Source organism: Protopterus annectens, chromosome 7.part0 (genome assembly GCF_019279795.1).
Source record: "Protopterus annectens isolate FY-2018-M chromosome 7.part0, PAN1.0, whole genome shotgun sequence".
NCBI lineage: Eukaryota > Metazoa > Chordata > Ceratodontiformes > Protopteridae > Protopterus > Protopterus annectens.
In genome coordinates, this window is record NC_056739.1 from 1,315,381,022 (window position 1) to 1,315,399,941 (window position 18,920).

The following is an 18,920-nucleotide window of genomic DNA, read 5'->3' on the forward strand; positions in this document are numbered from 1 at the left end:
TGTATAATTGCCATTTATGAATAGGGCTAACATGTAAAAATCTGGTATATGGGCTATTCATACTTAAAATACAAGGGCTATTAAGTTCTTGAGAATACATGGCTAGGTTTCAAAATACCCTCATGGATCAATAACCTAGTAAGTACCTATGAACCTGTGTCTTTGTTAATGGATAAGGGGTTTAGTAGTCAGGGCAATGGGCAAGGGAGATGAAAAGGCAAACTGGACTAAAAAAAGCCAGTGTCACTACACAGGAAAGAAAGGGTAATTATTGGATCTTTGGGTACATGAGGGGAAGGGAATGGGGTGAGAATTTTATGTGGGGTGGTTCAAGTAGGAAAGTAAAGGGCAGTAAAGGAGGTAAAATCAGTCAAAGTGTACTCTGAATGAAATGCAACTGGTAGAAGGCGTGAACTGGATAGAAAAGGTCCTTAAATACACTACAGAAGAAAAGAGAGAGGGGAAAACCCAAGACAGGAAGAGCAATCTGGAATATCACAGAAGATGAAAAAAGCAGCAGTACTGAGTGAATGCTTTTTTCCAGTTTACAAAGAGAAGCATGGAAGGTCCTATACTACGACAGAGATATGTCAGAGCCGAGAATTAGAAGACAGACCCCAGGAGAACAGATATAAGTTTGACAGAGAACTGGCTTCTGAAAGGGTCAAAAAAGAACATGCTTCAGAAGGCTGCTTCACAGGGCCCTCCTGACAGAGGTTTTCCGCAGATCACAGCTCACTGTGGAATCATTGCTAGACGTTTGCAAGACAGTAAGTGTAGTAGATTTTTTTTTAGTGGGGGGGAGGGGGGGCACAATAGGAAAAGAACCAAAGAAACTACAGTGGCAGGAAAAGTCACAGAGTCCAGAGGAAAATGCTGACTGTTTCCCAAAAGATAATGTCTGGGACAAAAAAAAAAGAATTTCTGGTAAGATTATGGACTCTGTAGTCAGATGTCAAACAACATTCCATTTTATAACCAGTTTTCAACAAAATTTGACAAGGTAATAACATCAGATGTGGTTTAACTGACTTCAGCAACTGGCAAAACTAGAGGAGATGGTTATAGATCAAGCTCTAGTAAGCGGGTTTCTCAGTGGTAAGATATAGATGATTGTGGTGAGAGACAACAATGTCAAGAATAAGGAAAGTGACAAGTGCAGTACCGAAAGTCGGTGTTTTATCCAGTATTCTGTAGTGTATGAATACACGTTAGCCATAGACGAAGAAATGGTGAAGAGGATTGACCTATTCACTGATGACACAACGATCGATGCAGCAGAAGTGGATGGAGAAGAGCCTAAGGAAGAATAAGAATGCCTGAACAAGTGACAAAAAGGTGACAGTCTAGGTTCTCTGGAAACAAAAGCATGACACTGCACCTGGCCATAACAGTCTTGGTGTGATATATCAGTTGACGGAGTGGAAATGATAGAAAAAGGACAGGGGGAAAAACTCTGATAGAGCTGACCACATCTGAACTAGACTACCAAGAACTGACTGAAAGAGCTAAAGCAACAGCAAACAGAATGATGTAGTTTACTGTGTGGTGGGCAGACTCCAGAAACAAAGCAGTAAAGTTCCTTCTTTTCTGACCCAGCACATTGATGGTTGACTGCAATTCTGGAGGCCATACAAAAAGGGAAAGGAACGTTAAGCTTGTTTGAGCAAAGACTGCAGAATTTGCATAGGATGGGGAGAATATAGTATGACCATAGAAATGATGTAAACACCACCAGCACAAGCAAGTTTCTTACTAATAATTACAGGAAGATAAAATAAACGATTACTTTGTTTAGCTATCTGCTGAGATTCGATAACCTGATGTTAAATTTTCTGAGGCAAACATGCATACTGATGGATGCTGTAATCTCTTGATAAATGCTTTGCTGTTAAAACCCTTTTGCACTGCAAATGCATCTTCTTAAACTAAACATTATGCATTCCTTTCCATTCAAAGCATAAATATTTCGTTTAAGTGATCTGGCCAAGTACTGTGTTGTTTGTGTTCATTCTTGATCTTTAAGTTAGTTGCATAGACTGGCAATTCATAATGCCTGCACATAATCTATTAGAAAAACTCTCTTTTTCCCAATTTACCCTTCAACTCTGAGTTGTGGGGGGAAATGCATATAGTTTGCTGAATGTGCATCCTTGACTAAATTTGTGCAGTTTATGTATTTTCTGATTCAGAAATGTGTAAAAAAGCAGCGTATGTGTATGCATATTAAAATACTTTTCTCTTACATTATTACATTTTCAGTTTTGCTGTTTAAGAAAAAACATAAGTGTATTACTTCTTTTTCTGCAAGTACCATTTTGATGTGCTTATCATTTCTTAACGTCAGTGTATTGTTAACTGAAGGAAAGAAACAGTTCCTCTCAAAAGTTAAGGCGAGTGTTAAATTCAGTGTTACTGCATGTGAGATGGAGCTTGTTCTGCATGCAGCAGAAACCCAAGCCATGAAATGTGATACCGTCAGAACTCATCGACTATTGGTGAATGTTTGAAGGGAGGGATTCCCATCTGATATTTCGTGTAAACTCTATTAGCCTCAGTGATTTACCTTCATCATGAACGGTTTGAAATACAAAGGTAAATAAGTAAATAACTTTAGTCCTCTCCGTATTATGTATACATATTCTGTTATTACCTGAACAAGCACTGGTAAAATGGAGTCCTGCAGTCATGAGGGATCTCAGGGACATATTGAATGCAGCTGATTATTTCTTAATAAAGAAGACTGGAATTATGCCACTGCAAATGAACAAACGACAAAGGATACAAGTTTGAAAATTACTGTCATTGCAAAGGGCACAGTCATGCGTCTAATATTCTGGATTCTAGGAATGGTGTCATTACTTCATGATTTGTTGAAAACATTTGCAATTAAGACACAGTTACATCTAGACCAAGGTAAAATGCTACACTTACATTTACTGTTTATTTCTTGCTGTTCTTTTAACACACTATTATTAGCAATGTTGTATTAAAATGTGTTAATATTCCTAAAAATTGCATTAATAAAGAAATCCTTTATTTCATGTTTTTTAAACTTATCTGTAATATTTGTAACAGTAATGCTGAGTTTTGTGGTTCTCTGTATGAATGTAGCTAAAAAGTTTACAGTTTTAATTTAAGTGCTTACTGTTTGGATGCAACTTAATATAACTTGTGCATTGTGCACTGTCATCCACTGTTTGGCGTTAGATAAAGGATTGCAAGCAATAAATGTAAAGACAGCCATCATTTCTTATGACTGTTTGTAAGGTCCTGTTGTGTGTTTGCCTGTTTTAACACAGATTCGGTAAATCTGCTAAAGGAACTTGGTGATTTTGACATTACAACTCCCTGTCGTGTGAACATATTTGGAGAACCATTTCCAAAGAACCAACACTTTAGAAGGAAAAAACGAAGTTTGACTCCCACCACAGAGCAGTGGAACACTTCCCAAACCCACTACAAACTGAATGCCTTTGGCAAGGACTTCCATTTCAGTTTAACTGCCACTTCTGGATTTATTGCTCCACTATATACTGTCACTTTTCTTGGAGCACCTGAAGGTAATCAAACCGATGTTTTCACTGAAGATGATGAAGATATTAGACACTGCTTTTACCATGGCATGGTAAATGGCCATCCAGAGCACATTGCTGTGCTAAGTCTTTGCTCAGGAATGGTAAGTACTAGTGCTTTTTTACATTCTTTCAGATGTTATACGAAGGTGAAGAAATGGAGGTGCTCTACTATTGGTGCATATAACATATTTAAGAGCAAATTGCACCCTATTTTACTTCAGTAGCATATCTCAAAAAGACTATGCTTTTTATTCTGTGTACTCAGAAATATTACATCAGTTTCATGTACAGTCTTGCATGGATTATATAGGTATTCCATGCATTCTAAGCAACAAGGAGAGATGAAACTGATGTATGCCTAAGTCAGTCTTGTCGCATGTTGGACAGGGCAACATTTGATGCATGTGATGTCTTCTGCTTGAAAAAAAAATAGTCTGACACAGTTGTACATATTTAAAGGGAAGGGAAATGAATATGTGATGTAAGAAGGGAGGCCAACTTTTTAAAAATAATAAGTGGAAACTAAAGTGCATTCTTTTTATTTCAGAGTTTTTTGTTTAGAAATAGTTCCTTAATACACATTCTTTAAATCAGATGTTGTTAAGCAACAAATGCTCCGTCCAGACTCCATTGCAGTCTGACTTGGTGCTTTAAGGATGTAAATCTTCAGTGATGCACTCTGATGAAAAAACAGATTGTGGCCAGCAAAAATCATCTGCATGCTGATTATAGAAAATGATAATAGTCTTTTGAACAAAATAAGATACAAAAAACAAACAAGCAAGATATGCTATGTATTTGTGTCAAAATACCCCTGTGAAGCATAGTTATGTATAATTGCTTAGAGGATATATGCCTGACTGTATCTTTTATACAATGTTGTTATAATGTCTTCAGTATTATATAGTTTGCATGTGAGCATCTGTCTATTAATATTGAATAAAGTGGTATCTGTGAAATGACATATATATTTTATACCTACCAAACAGTTCACATCATGACACAACATATATTTTCCAAATATAAAGGACTGGAAGTGTAAGTTTTACATTCCATTGAAACACTCCCATCAATTTACTTAAACATTTTGCTGATGAAAAACTTAATTTCTGGTGTTGGGCCACTAACCACTAGCATGTGGTCCTGTAAAAAAGTTCTGTAGCACAATAATCCTTACTGATTGACTAAATAATTTTGGTAACAGAATTACAAATATTTTTTTTCAGACACTCCCACCTAATATGATATTGAAACCTAAAGTCTTAACATGACTTTTTTTTTGTGTACTATAATTTGACGGTTTAACATAATTTTTACTGGCAGCAATAGTGCTAGCTTTAGTTTGGTCTCCTGGGCATTTATTACAAAGTTTATTTTATACAGCTTATTATGCAGTACTGTCATTCTCACCTGTTCCTTTTAAAATAAAATGGTATAGCAGTGTCACATATTGATGCTGAAAATTTCATGTATTTGAGCTGGCAGTACAAATGTCTTATAGAGGAAAAGATACCTGTGGTGTCTTAGATTTGAATGTCAGAGTCAGAGTTCCCACAATAAAAAATATTCCCTTTCTCTATATTGTGGAAAGACAGTGCAAAGGTGAGTACCAACAAATAGAAAGCACCACAACAGAACTGGAGCTATGATATAAAATGGAGCAAAGGTAAATCGGTTTTATTAATTCTATTTGTGGGCAGATTTTACCTCTGATATCCATCGCATTTGACTATTTCATATCTCAGAAACAAGCTTGTGAAAACAGTTTGCACAGGTATGGTCATAAATCTTACTTTTCTTCTCCTTAAAGAAGCCATAGCATGTTGTGAAAAAATGGAGCTCTTGAATGGGATTTAAACCCAAGACCTTCAACATTCCATGCTGATATCAGTATATGACAGTGAAAAAGATGGTCATATAATGGTGATACATGGCTATGCTCACACATGCATGCGCGCGCGAGCTAGGCACAGCTGATATATATTTTTTTCAGCTTCCATACCTCACCTATGACAGTGCTTTGGGACAATATCCCATCAAACCTTGCAAAGTTTGAAATATGCTGGAAAATGAAATAAAAAGTCAAAACATGAACACATTTATTAATTCATAAGTTTGTCGGTTTATGTATGCACTCATTTCTTATTAATTAACCTTAACCTTAAGGACCAGATCAAGTTCTACTTTCAGAAGGGACCTGAAGGGCAAAGCCAGAAGTTGTAGTCACTTACATAAATCAGATGGTGTTCTGCACAGATTGCAATAAATATCATTTATGCAAGGCTTTAAAAATAACAGGGGACTAAATCAGGCAACTATGCACAATGACAAACAGGAATTGAAAGAAAGAAATGCAGTAATAAATTGTACAACATAAATACATCATATTTTAAAAGGTAACTTGGAACAGCATTAACATGTTTGTCATATGTTTGCTTATCTTGATGAAGTAAAGTAATCCTCGAGTACGGAAGGGAATACTAATCTACTGCCTTTTGCTCGGGTCTATATCACGATGTCAAACGATTAAGAGGGAATGCTCTTTTATTGAACACTAAAAACTGGAAGCAGTAAATGTATAACACATGGAACAGCAAAAAATCGCTACTCCACAAAAAAAAAAAAAAAAATCCAAACACAAAATAAAGTGGGGGGCTGTGTCCCCCATACCCCCTTACTTAAATATACCAACTCCGAGATTGCACCATAGTGGAAGAAATGGCAAAGTCCCGAAAACAGCCCAGTGAGTTTTTTTCCCTAGGAAAAAATCGCTGTTCCTTGTGTTCAGCATTCAGTGCTTGCGACTTTTACTGTTCGATAAAAGTGCACTCACTCTTTTTATCGTTCGACATCCTAATATAGACCCCTTTTGCTCTCGATGCTGCTATCACTATCACTGGACCATCAAAGAGTTTTTCTATTACCATGTTTGTGAGTTAAAATGAATTTCATGTTTTTTCAGAAAAGTTCTAGAAACTTTCAATGGTCTTGATCAGTGTGCCTCTGTATACATGTATGAGTATGTATTTGTGTATGTGCTTGCTGTGTGTGTTGGCAAGGTGGTATTTTCTATAATTTATTCTTTCTGACAAAAAGATAGGCTGGATATTCCTGACAGAAAAAGCCACCTGGCTTTACCAAGGATGAGGACACAAATGACCATTAGATGTCCCGTGGCACTGACGTCAGTAATTGAATGACAAAGCCCTTGAGTTTAGGTTTTAGTCAAAGTCTGACATTTTCTTGACTCATCTCATTGACTCATCTCACCTTCCTTCCTAGTTCCCCAACTTCCTCTTACTACACAACTCACTCACACACACACCACTCCTTCACTATATCACCCTCACTCTTTTCCTTATTTGATTTCAACTTACCCAAAATTAAACTACCTCCCACAACTCCCACACCTAACCATGTAAAACTGAAACTAACCAACCCATACTCACTTGCATCCTATCTCTCTCATTCATTTAACACCCTCCTACTCTCTGGTGAATCCAGGCCCTCAAGCTAAGCATACTGCTCCTTCCACTACCACACAAGGTCCCCTGAACACTGCCAACTATCCTCCTATGCATCTCTCTTTCTTCTCTATCAACCTCCACAGTATCCTTAACAAAATTTCAAATTTACACTCGTGGATAACTCAATACTCTCCCAACATAGTCACTCTCTCAGAGACCTGGCAACTCTGACAAAGAATTCCTCCCCCTAGGATACAACATGTTCTGCCTAGACAGAACCCATAAGAAAGGAGGTGGTGTTGCAATTCTGTATTTCAGCCACCTAATCCTAACCCCCCATCCAATCCACCTCCCTCCTTCTTTCCTGCCAAGCTTCTAATAGCCAACTTTAAACCCAATCCCCACAAGACCATAACAGTACCTGCCATCTACATACCACCTGGTGACAACATACCCATACTAGAGCAGATTCTAAACTGGTTATCTGACTACATCCCCAATGAAACCATTATACTGGGTGACATTAATATCAATTGGCTTACCCTTACCAGTAACTCCCCTTCCACCAGCATAAACCTATATGGTTTCACCCAGCTCATCTCCTCTCCCACATTCCTTAACAAATCCACCAACTCTAGCTCCATCATTGACTGGATCCTCATTTCCAATCCCAACCTCTATCCTCACTCTGAAACACTACCTGACTCCATCAGTGATCACTGCCCCATACAAACCCTCCAAATCTCCCCCATATACCCAAACCCCACAAATACAAAGAATCCAAAAAAATATCCACTTTTAACCTTGACACATTCAATCACACCCTCTCTCAAATAAACTGGACCTCCCTCTTTACATTACCCCTTGATGATGCTATCTCATTCTTTAACTCCACTTTTCTCAACATTCTCAACTCCCTTGCCCCTCCACATACTGTCAGAGTCAAATCCCACAACTCCCCCTGGCTAACATACGCAACCCATACTCTCATACAAAAAAGAGCCTCCACGTGGAAACTCTGGTCCAAGACTAAATCCCCATGCCACTTCCAAACCTACAGGGAACTCCGATATCTCACCAAAAAACAAATTAATCAAGACAAAAAGAATTTCTATCACCAGCCTCAGTCCTCACAATCAAGTAACCCTAAAAAATTCTGGAGAACTATCAACCAAATTCTCCACCCAGGTAATTCATCAACACCCAAACCCTGCCCCAATAACTCATCCCTCAAAACTGCCTCCTCGTTTAACTCCTATTTCATCAACACCATAAGTCAACTAATGCAGAATTTTCACCCACACCCCGCACATTACAACAACACCTCAAGATAACTCCCTCCTCTCCCTAAAAACAGTCCCTACTAGCTACATTAAAAAACTCCTCCTCAAGCTTAAACCCTGCTCCTCATCAGCAGACAACCTACCATCTCTCTTCCTAAAACATGCTGCACCATCCATAGCATACCCAGATTCCATTCTAATTAGCCACTCTATCACAGAATCAACTGTTCCAACTCTTTGGAAAAAATTCTATACAATTCCTATACACAAAGGTGGCAATTCCTTAGAACTCTCAAACTTCCGACCAATTGCTATACTTTCTCCCTTCTCCAAAGTCCTAGAACACTGTGTACAGAAACAAATCATGGCCCACCTCCTACAACACAAACTGATCACTCCTACCCAACATGGGGTTCGTCCACTCTACAGCACCGCCACTGCTCTCATCTCCTTCACCAGTACCATCTCCCTAGCCAGAGACAACAACAAACTCATTTCTTGTTTATTCTTAGATCTGTCTAAAGCCTTTGACGTCTCTCATCCAATCCTTCTCTCAAAACTTTCTCAACTTGACCTTTCCCCAACAGCTATTTCTTGGTTTAGCAGCTACCTCTCAGACCGACACCAATCTGTCAAATGGCTCTCTGCTCTCTCCCTTTCTCCCTATTAAAACAGGTGCCCCACAGGGCTCCATCCTTGGACCCTTCTTTTTATCATCTTTACCAATGAGCTCCACAATTCTTGTCCCCAATCATCCCTCATACATTACACGGATGACTCTACCATTATATCTATAGCTGATAACCCAACTGAACTACTAACCCTCACACAAACATCATTTAACCACACCGAAACATGGTTAACTCAACACCATCTCATACTTAACCCCCCCCAAAAAACAAAACTACTACTCTTTCTCCCAAAATCTCACTTCTCACTTAAATCCCCCTTCACTATCTCTTCACTCAACAACACCATAATAGCTCCAGAAACCCATACCAAGCTCCTTGGAGTAATCATAGATAACCAGCTGAAATTTGACCTTCACATTCACCACAGTATTAAGAAAACCCATCAAAAGCTTGGTCTTCTTTATAGAAATAAAAAAATTCTCACTCCTGAAACTAGAATAACTCTAGCCAATGCCTACCTCCTCCCCAACCTCTTCTATAGCGCGCAAATCTATACTAACCTCCAGTCTACACTTCTCTCCAAACTTGAATCTACCTACAACAAAGTGGCTAGATTTGCTGCAAACATACCACCCAAATCTCACTACTGTCTGACCCTCAAGTCACTACACTGGCTTGAGTTTCCAAACCACCTCAGATTTACCCAACTACTCACGATCCACTCCATTCTCAACAAACCATCCTCCTGTCCAAGTCTCTCTTCACTAGTCTCCATCTACACTCCCACTTGATCATTTAGGAGCTCAGATCAACATCTGCTGCAAATTTACAAACCTAACAAATGGGCAGGACAGAACTTATACAGCTACTCTCCAGCCATCCTCTGGAACAAGCTTCCCTTGACTCTAATAAGCCTACCCCAGACCCACACTTTTAAAATCTCTGTTAAACACTACCTTACCCACCTCATGACTTCCCTCTGCAACCTCCCCCATTGAACCTAGTACACATCTTGGTCTCTTCACACCTCTCTCACCTCCCCTTCATCATCCTACTATCCATCTCATCCTCCCTCCCTACTACCTATCAACCCCCCTCTTTCCCACATGTTTCCTTCCTCCCACCCTTTACCTTTATACCTCAAGGCCTGCTCTCTCCTACCTATCTCTTGTCAGTAAGTGCATAACCTTTCCCAACTCTTCACAGGCTACCTATTTCATACTAGGACCCTCACAATTGCTAATCCATAAAACTATCAACTCAAAATCACCCCTTTACACTAACTGCTGCAAAACCCCCCAAATCCCACTTCTTCTACCCCCCTACTTATCCTACTTACATCGCCCTCAACTACCCTCCATCAGCTCTGACTCCATTACAACACTAAGTTGCTATCTAACTGTATCTGTGTTAAACTCTCACTTGCCTTCCTTATTTAAATGCAATTAACACTCATAACTCTATTTGTGTAGTTAGCGAAATTTGTGTTCCACTATTTTTGCCTTCTTCTATTGTGTATTGTGTAAATAGCAGAATTTGTAATCTATTATTTTTGTATTCTTCTACTGTACATTGGAGCTTTTCTCCCCGGGCCTCCGCTGAAAATGGGCTCTGTCCCAGTCGGACTATCCTGGTCAACAAATGTCAAATAAATAAATAAATAAATTCTTTCATATTCCACTCTGTTTTAAATTCTGCAAATCTAGCAAGATTAGTGTGTGCCATGAGTTGCAGCTTTGTTTGAGTGTAACTTGATCTTTTTTTATCAAAACTTAATGCTCCTTAACATTACAATAATAAAATGGAATTGTATTTAAAAATTATTACCACATTTGGAAAACTGTGCTTGTGTTTCCTTAGTTCACAGACATATGTAGCACTTTAAAGAATAAACAAGAGAACAGTAAAACTATTCTCTAATGTCACGTTCCTCGTATTCTTTGGCAGACTTTCAATAATATTACAAAGTCAAAAAGCATTATTAGGGAATCTCTGGCATGGATTTGTAGGCAAGCTGCTTAGTATGCAAAGCTATACAGGATAACAGCATGTACCTACGAATTTCAAAGAAGGGAATCTGTCTGGGGAATTGGGGTAGTTAAACACTACATAAACTTCCAATCCTGATATGTAATTCTGACTGTGTGTATGAGTGTGTGCTGCTGTTTGGTGATGTGTGTGTTTGTATGTCTAAGTACAGCCAAATAATGTTCAAATGCGACCCTTGGTAGGGTAATAGATTAGGGCCCCCCAACCATGCCAACATCCCATTACTTGGCCTTCTCTCTCCAGTTACCATAAAACTCTATTCAAACCTATGATAAGCATACTATTTTTTTATTTACTTCTAAATGATTACAGATATTTGGATTTCATTTAAAACTTTTATTTCAAGTTTTACAGCAAAAACACTGACAGACATGGGACAGCTCACTGGATGTGTCCCTATTCCAGAACAACCAAAGAGCACTGTCTGGCAAGGGAACTTGAGTCACACAAAAAACAAACAGCTGAGTGAATATAACCCAGGAAGCAGCCATAGCCTTACTCATCTGCACTATTTCTAAAAAACTACTTTAGCTCACACACAGTGCATTTCACACTTGCATGCCTAAAAACTTCATGTTGTCCAGTTTATTTACAGTCAAATAATAAACACCCCATCATTGACAGTCAACAAAAACAATGAAACAAAATATCATACCCAAAGCACATGGTTCTTATGATGATGCTCCTGCTTACCACAATCAGTTTCTTTTTTCACACCATAACCACTCTGGGATACAGGTACCTAATATTTATCTGCACACACAGATGTGATCATGAATTACAGTACCTTGTATGACCATGTACACATCAGATATTTACTGTGATCAGATGAACAAATACATATAAGTAGTGAGTTACAAGTAGATTTCAGCTCACTGCTATGAAAACCACACAGTTCAGTGTATTATACCCCATATGCCCTCTCACCTTCATAGTCCAAGAACCTGAGACAAACACCACAAATCAAGAACAGATTTTAAATGTAGGTCTTAAAACCTAGAAAATTGCTAGCATGGTAGATTTTGTGTTAGCATGCATTTTCTGATGGGTATGAAGTCTGAAACTGACATATTTCCCATTATCTAGCAACTGCAGTCCTCAACCTTTACCAGAAAGCCACAGCTTTTATGAATAAAGAACCACAATAATGTCCAAAAAAATGTTGAGATAGTTGGGAAATATATCCTCTGCACAGACACACACACACACACACACACACACACACACACACACACACACACACACACACACACACACGCGCACACACACACACACACACACACACACACACACACACACACACACACACACACACACACACACACACACACACACACACACACACACACACACACACACACACCTCTGCATACCATTCAGGGAGTTTTCCCTTTAAAGTGTTTTCCTTTAGCTAGGAACCACCCCTCGTATGGATGGATGTCTTTGGCTTAAGTCCCAACAAGAGCTAATATTTTCCCTTCACTTATGCTTGAGTAGAGAGATTCTCTGCATGTGTGTGTTTGTGTTAAATCCAACCAAGAATTTTCAGAAATATATAAACTATAAAATTCACAAACCTTCCATTATTCCATGACTGCCGCCCTCAACAATTTGCCACAAAGTCACACATTTTTCAATTACCAGATCAATATTCCTCTTGTAATGTTCAAGAATTCTGGACCAAGTCAAATATAATGCTGCAAAAAAAGCACAAAAAGGGAAAGTTTGAAATAATATTTTATTTTAGCTATTTGTTTACCAGGTTAACAAACTGGACAAAATGTCTCTTTTTAGGGTTGACCTGTGAGCACTGTCTGGCGAAATGACTTGCTCAAAGTCAAACAGTAACCAGAAGGAGGTGTGGGATTCCATAGTTTAAAGTGTCAGACCTGGCCTGAAGTGCCAGACAACTTTTAATTCACTTAAAAAGATGACACGCATGTTCTGGCAGTTGGCTTAGAGGATAAAGACTATCTGCTGTTAATGAACTACATCTAAAGGTACAGTGTTTGACTCCTGCGTGTATCATTTCACTTAACTCAGTCAGTACTTTTGAACATTTGAGAATTTGGCTGGGCTCATTGATAGACTATATGCCTATTAACTACCTAAGAATCTATAACAATTGTTGTTGCATGGATATGCAGTTTATGAACAATAAAAACTATGAAATTTTAATGACATATTATTGACTGTGATTTTCAGTGTTTTAATAGAAAAAAGAAGTTAATGGGGAACAGGGCAGAAAGGGTTCCTATTAAATGATCAAAGATGCATTCTTTCAAATGCATCTTGATCGAACTTGAAAGCACGAAAAGACAAAATAGCAAAACGGCATATAAGCAAATTATTTCCCTGGGAAAGAAATTGCTTGGCCGCTTCCATTAATTTGCCATTTCGCTGTTCTAAGCATTCGAGATTGTAAGCTTTTGCTTACATGAGTTTGATAAATCATTGTTCACTTTTTTAAGCGTTCGATGATTTAACATAGACCTGGGCAGAAATACAAGACAAAATCAGAGACAGGTAAGAGATGGACTACTTTACTTAACTTAAAAGTTAACAGAACAGCAGGTTTGCAGTGAAATTAATTTTCTAAACAAGAAATCTATGAAATTCTAGATACTTGCATTTTTGACTCACCACAATACTTCAGTGATTTATCATAAAATGAAACTATTAATGAAGGTTTGGTAGTTAATACAGAGGATTAAGGCCACCATATACCTTCTATGTAACTCTGGACAAGTCACTTAGCAAGACAGTGCTCTGGGGTCACTGTTGAAAAGGGACGCTTCTGTCCAGAGTACTTATCAGTAACAAAACACAAAATAAAATAAAAAAATGCCTGAGAGTTACTACATTAAAGCTATAACAACATTTAACAAGAAAAAAAAATGTTATAAATGCTTCCAATGTTAGATTTGCATAAGAAAATTGCAGCATAGTCTTTATTTCCAGATATGAATGTATGTGTGTGAGTGTGTGTGTGTGTGTGTGTGTGTGTGTGTGTGTGTGTGTGTGTGTGTGTGTGTGTGTGTCCTGTGTGTGCTTTTGGATTGCTTTAATTATACACTGATTAACTTCTCCAATGACATGTACCAGATATATCATTTGGTAGGCACAAATGGTACAGGACATCCTCCTTCACCGTCCCAACCTAATAGGAACTGTGGTGGTGTTGCACTCTATGGGCTTACTAACAGGTTAACAAATGTACTGTACCATTACAGTATCTTATCCTGGAATACATACATACATACATACATGCATACTACAACATGACTTCTACCCACTAATGTCTGTCTTGTACAACCTTTTATAATGTGATACTGCATTTCCCTTTGACTGTAAAATACAAGGGCATTGTGTACATGTGGTATGAGTTCAGTCACACTGAGCTATACTTCACTGTGTGTGTGTGTGTGTGTGTGTGTGTGTGTGTGTGTGTGTGTGTGTGTGTGTGTGTGTGTGTGTGCGTGTGTGTGTGTGTCTGTGTGTGTGTGTGTCTCTCTGTTACTGTGCGAGGGGAGCAAGCCTGTGCCCACATGCCCACATATTGTCTGCTGAACCTTAATTTCTTTACCAACACTGGCTGGTAGGGTGTTCAGCTGAGCAGAGAAAATTGTAGTAATGCAGTTGGAGTAATGGAAATCAGATGTAGCCCTGGTGAGAATGTGTACAATTATGAACCACAAAATGTTGCAACAGCACAGCTCAATACAATTTGCATCCCTGTGCTGATTATAGGGCTACCACCTTTTCAAATGCTCAAAGTGGGACATTTTCCGTAGAAATGTCAGATTAGCAGGACAAAACATACCCATGACCAATACAAATGATAGAACTTCACCTTTCTGCCAAAATAAAAACTTATTCGTGTAGCATTTGAGTTGCTTATGCTATTTCATATAACATTTAGGTATTTCAGAAAAAAAATAACTGTTTTATGAAACTATGAAAGAAAACTTAGGAAATATTTTCGTACAATAATCTCAGGACATCTGCCATTTTTTCATTTTTTTCGCAGGACACAACTGCCCAAAGAGGGACTGTCCCTCACAAAGTGGGACAGGTGGTAACCCTAGCTGATTATCTAAGAGTCCCATCCGCTGTCCTGTTTAGTTACTTTAATTGAGTCTGTGTGTTTGTGTACAACTATACACTTGGTTTTACATTCTTACTATGGTAATACTGTCAGGGTGTGATGTTGCTTGCTCTCTTGATGGGGACTTATGGAATATTGAACTGTGTATGATAAAGATGTTAATACAAGAACTTTGTCAGTAGTATTGCTGTTTGTTTATTTATTTATATTCTGGTGATGGGAATGTCTAACTGGCTAGGCCAAGTTGCAGTAGATACTTTGGGCAGGAAGCTCCTTATTAGCAAAACAAGCAGATACTTGAAATAAATAGTTCATAAAATAAACTAGTGACATAAGTTAAACAATATGCCAACTCGAATGATGCAAGACAATTGAAAAAATACAGCTAATGAACAAAGGTTATTTTTTACTTAGAGTATGAGAAAATAAAACAAAAATTAACTAAAATTAGCATGTGACAGCATCCTCTTAAACCAGTTTTTATATAATTTAAAATGCCTTATGTTTGCTAATAGGTTCACAGACGCTTAAAAAACTACTGATCTATGAGGATCTTAAGAGGCCTAACCTTATATTCCTATGGGAGTTTTTAGCCCTTATATTTTGCATATAAATAACCCAGAGATAGGCCAAACAAGGATATGCTGGGACATTTACATGTTTCCCCTCTCCAAGAGGGACAAGGATGTTAAATGGAGGGAATTTGTGGTTACCTATCCATTCGTCCAAGTTACATTTGAATAGAGTAAGAAAAGTGTTTTGCTTTATGTTGCGTGGAAGACGGTTTCATAGAAGTAGTATTTCCAGTGAAACAAACCTATCCCGCTAATATGCTCTATTTATTTTGCCAAAGAACTTGTGATCCCTTGAGTCAGTGTTTGTAATGCCACTGGTCTTGTGAATATATAATAGGTCTGATAGAATAGGTCTTTTAAAAATCTATATACAAGGCAGAGAAATACTTCTAATGTCACTTGTTAATGATACTGCAAAGCTGATGCCAAATGATCCACCCTCCAAAATCATAATTAGTTCAACCTACTTTATTCTATTAGTCTGAAAAAGAAAGAAAGACTAAATATTGTTGAATTTCAGCTACCGGAAGGAAGTGCAAGGACTTGCACCTGAGCATCATGATTGCTTGAAACACAAAACTCTACTAGGCTGATAATTCCACCAACATTCTATAATTTACTGTCTTTCCTTCAAACGTTCTACAAACATTTGAACATCACTTAGCTGTTGTCATGGATTTCTGTTTTTTCCCCCTTTCCTTTAATCTGTAAATGTTCTGCATTGGATAGCTTTTTACCGTTCTGTTTTTATTAGTGTTCTTGTGCCTAGGCTTAGCTGTACTCATTAGTAGCTAATATTGCTGGCATATACATTTCCAACAAGTAGATCCCGCCTGCTGGCTTGCACAGTAAATGTTTAACTTGCCTAATTGGCAGGTGCAGTGCCTTATCTTTATTTGGCCAAATGTGTATCAGATTCATTGATGTAACTTTCAAGGTAGCCTGAGCATTACAAAACTCTCTCTCTCAGAAAAGTTGCTACATTTCAAGCAATAGGATCATGAATGCTCTTGGCTTAAAGAAAATGCATTTTCTGATCCTAATTTAGATGACAGAATGTCTGCTTCCCCAGCTAAAAATACAAATTGTATGTGTATAAGTGGAGAAAGGCGAAAGCTCATACATTTTTTAAATTTTCAAATAAGAAGTATAGCGAGTCAAGAATTAGGTCTTCATGCTGTAATCAAACAGGAGAAATTAAGAATGGAGCACATTAAAGACAGCACAGTCAAGCTTACAGATATTGTGAGGACTTTCTGCAAATGATGAATATGTACATGTTCTTTACATCTCCTGCTCTGCCTGCAGTACCAGCAACGAACAGGTTTCTATATGAACCAAATACAATCTTTGTCTACAACCTTTACATTCTTAGAATTTAATATTTCTCCTAGGAACCACACACCTGTTTCGAAAGTAAATTGTTCTTGTACACTTCAGACTGCCTTATTACCATCTGTATTTTTCCCTAACTCCTGCTGCTTTTGGGTAGCAAATTGTTCTTTAAACTTTAGCTATTCATCTCTCCAACACCATCTCATCAGGTATTATCCACCCTGATGTCACTGTTAGCATTTCCAGATCCACTGATACTTGTTCATCTGTTAGCTTTTGTGGGCATTACTTTTTCATATGTGTACCCTGATACTTGTTTATCACACATTTCTCTACCCAGGATTAGATTGCAAGGACTGATTTTGCTAATGACTTAAGAAACTAACTTACAGATGTTGTGCTTCTTTGGGTTTAGTCCAGCAAAGTTGTTATGTAGAATATATAGGATGTGGCATGAAACTGGTATTTCAATTTCATCTGAAAATGGTCCCTGTTATCCATGCTCCTTCTAGCCATACGTGTTCATTCATTCATGCCCCTTGCTACTAGCCACAACTAAAGCAATATAAAAGCCCTTATTTCTTCATCAGTTTAGAAAAAAACCCAATGCACCCATTCACACATTCTCACTGAAACACTTAATTTATTGTTTACTTAACTAGCAATCACTTAATATCATTCAAAAGGCCTGACATTCTATTAACAGATGAAAGTTTTTTTCCTCTTTGCTTTTACTTGTCTATTTATTTTGAAACACTGATCACTCTTTTGTTTAAACAGCTGTAACATACTTAGAATACATCCATACAAAATTCTTATTCTATAATATAAGTGCATTTCTTTATTTTGTTTTCATACTAATTAATATGTAACAAAAATTTACTCTACTATTGTTTTATAGTTGTTCATTAATTTGCCTATCATAATGCAACATTCACAGTATAGTGCCATTAGCTTACTTAGTTGCACTGTTCTGAAAACACTGTTCCATCTCCTAATAGTTACCACATGTAGTTTTTGCTAGATAATAGTTCACAAATCACCTGAAGCTTTTGCAGTGTTTTCTAATTCTCATAAATTCATGGTATTGTAATTGTCGCAACAAATGACTAGTAATGCATATCTGTAATTGCAATATTATAATTATTGTATTGTAAAAATTCATATACGTGGTTATTCAAAAATATGCTGCACTCTCTGAGTCACCTGTCTTTATCCCAAATCACATAGCTAAAGTTGCTTTATGATATTTTTGTTATACACAATCCATTTCAGGTAATTTAACTAATAATTTTCTCATGACATCAATTATTCTTCCAGTTTGATCAGCATAAGCTTTTATTCTCACTTGCAGCCCACCAGTATCCTTTACAACTTCTTCCCTAACTCCTGCTGCTCTTCGAAAGTAAATTGTTCTTGTGCACATCAGAGTGCCTTAGTGCCATTTGTACTTCTTCCCTAACTCCTGCTAGGTTTGGAAAGTAAATTGTTCTTGTACACATCAGACTACCGCATTGCCATTTGTTACATATTTGCCATTACTCTACATTTACATTAAAATGTTAATAAATGATGAACAGATGTGACAGTTACTAATCGTTTTATTTACAGTGTTTGGTGGACAGCTGGTATGTACCACATGTATGTCTGCATACATGAACTGTACATACCATAAGCATGGTTTTCTATTTTGTTTTTGTGTACTATGCACATGACACATCACTGGATCGTTTAATGTATATCTTGGTTGAGAACAAGGATTTGAAATTCATTGTTGTTGACAAGTTTTTTTAATGAAACCATCTTGTTGTAATACTGACATTTTATTCTGAGCTTCAAAACTCCTTCATCTTTTTGTATACTTATTTTAATTGACAAAACATTAGGGTTTTG

General features: G+C 37.6%; 1 protein-coding gene across 1 annotated transcript in view; it reads left to right on the top strand.

Annotated features, from left to right (window-relative positions):
- Positions 1-2,552: 2,552 nt before the first annotated feature.
- ADAMTS9 (ADAM metallopeptidase with thrombospondin type 1 motif 9) overlaps positions 2,553-18,920 on the top strand; it is a 1,232,634-nt gene continuing 1,216,266 nt past the window's right edge. The window contains exons 1-2 of the mRNA XM_044077927.1: positions 2,553-2,916; positions 3,303-3,679. Coding sequence (XP_043933862.1) covers positions 2,823-2,916; positions 3,303-3,679 — 471 coding nt within the window. The 5' untranslated portion in view covers positions 2,553-2,822. The remainder of the gene's footprint in view (positions 2,917-3,302; positions 3,680-18,920) is intronic.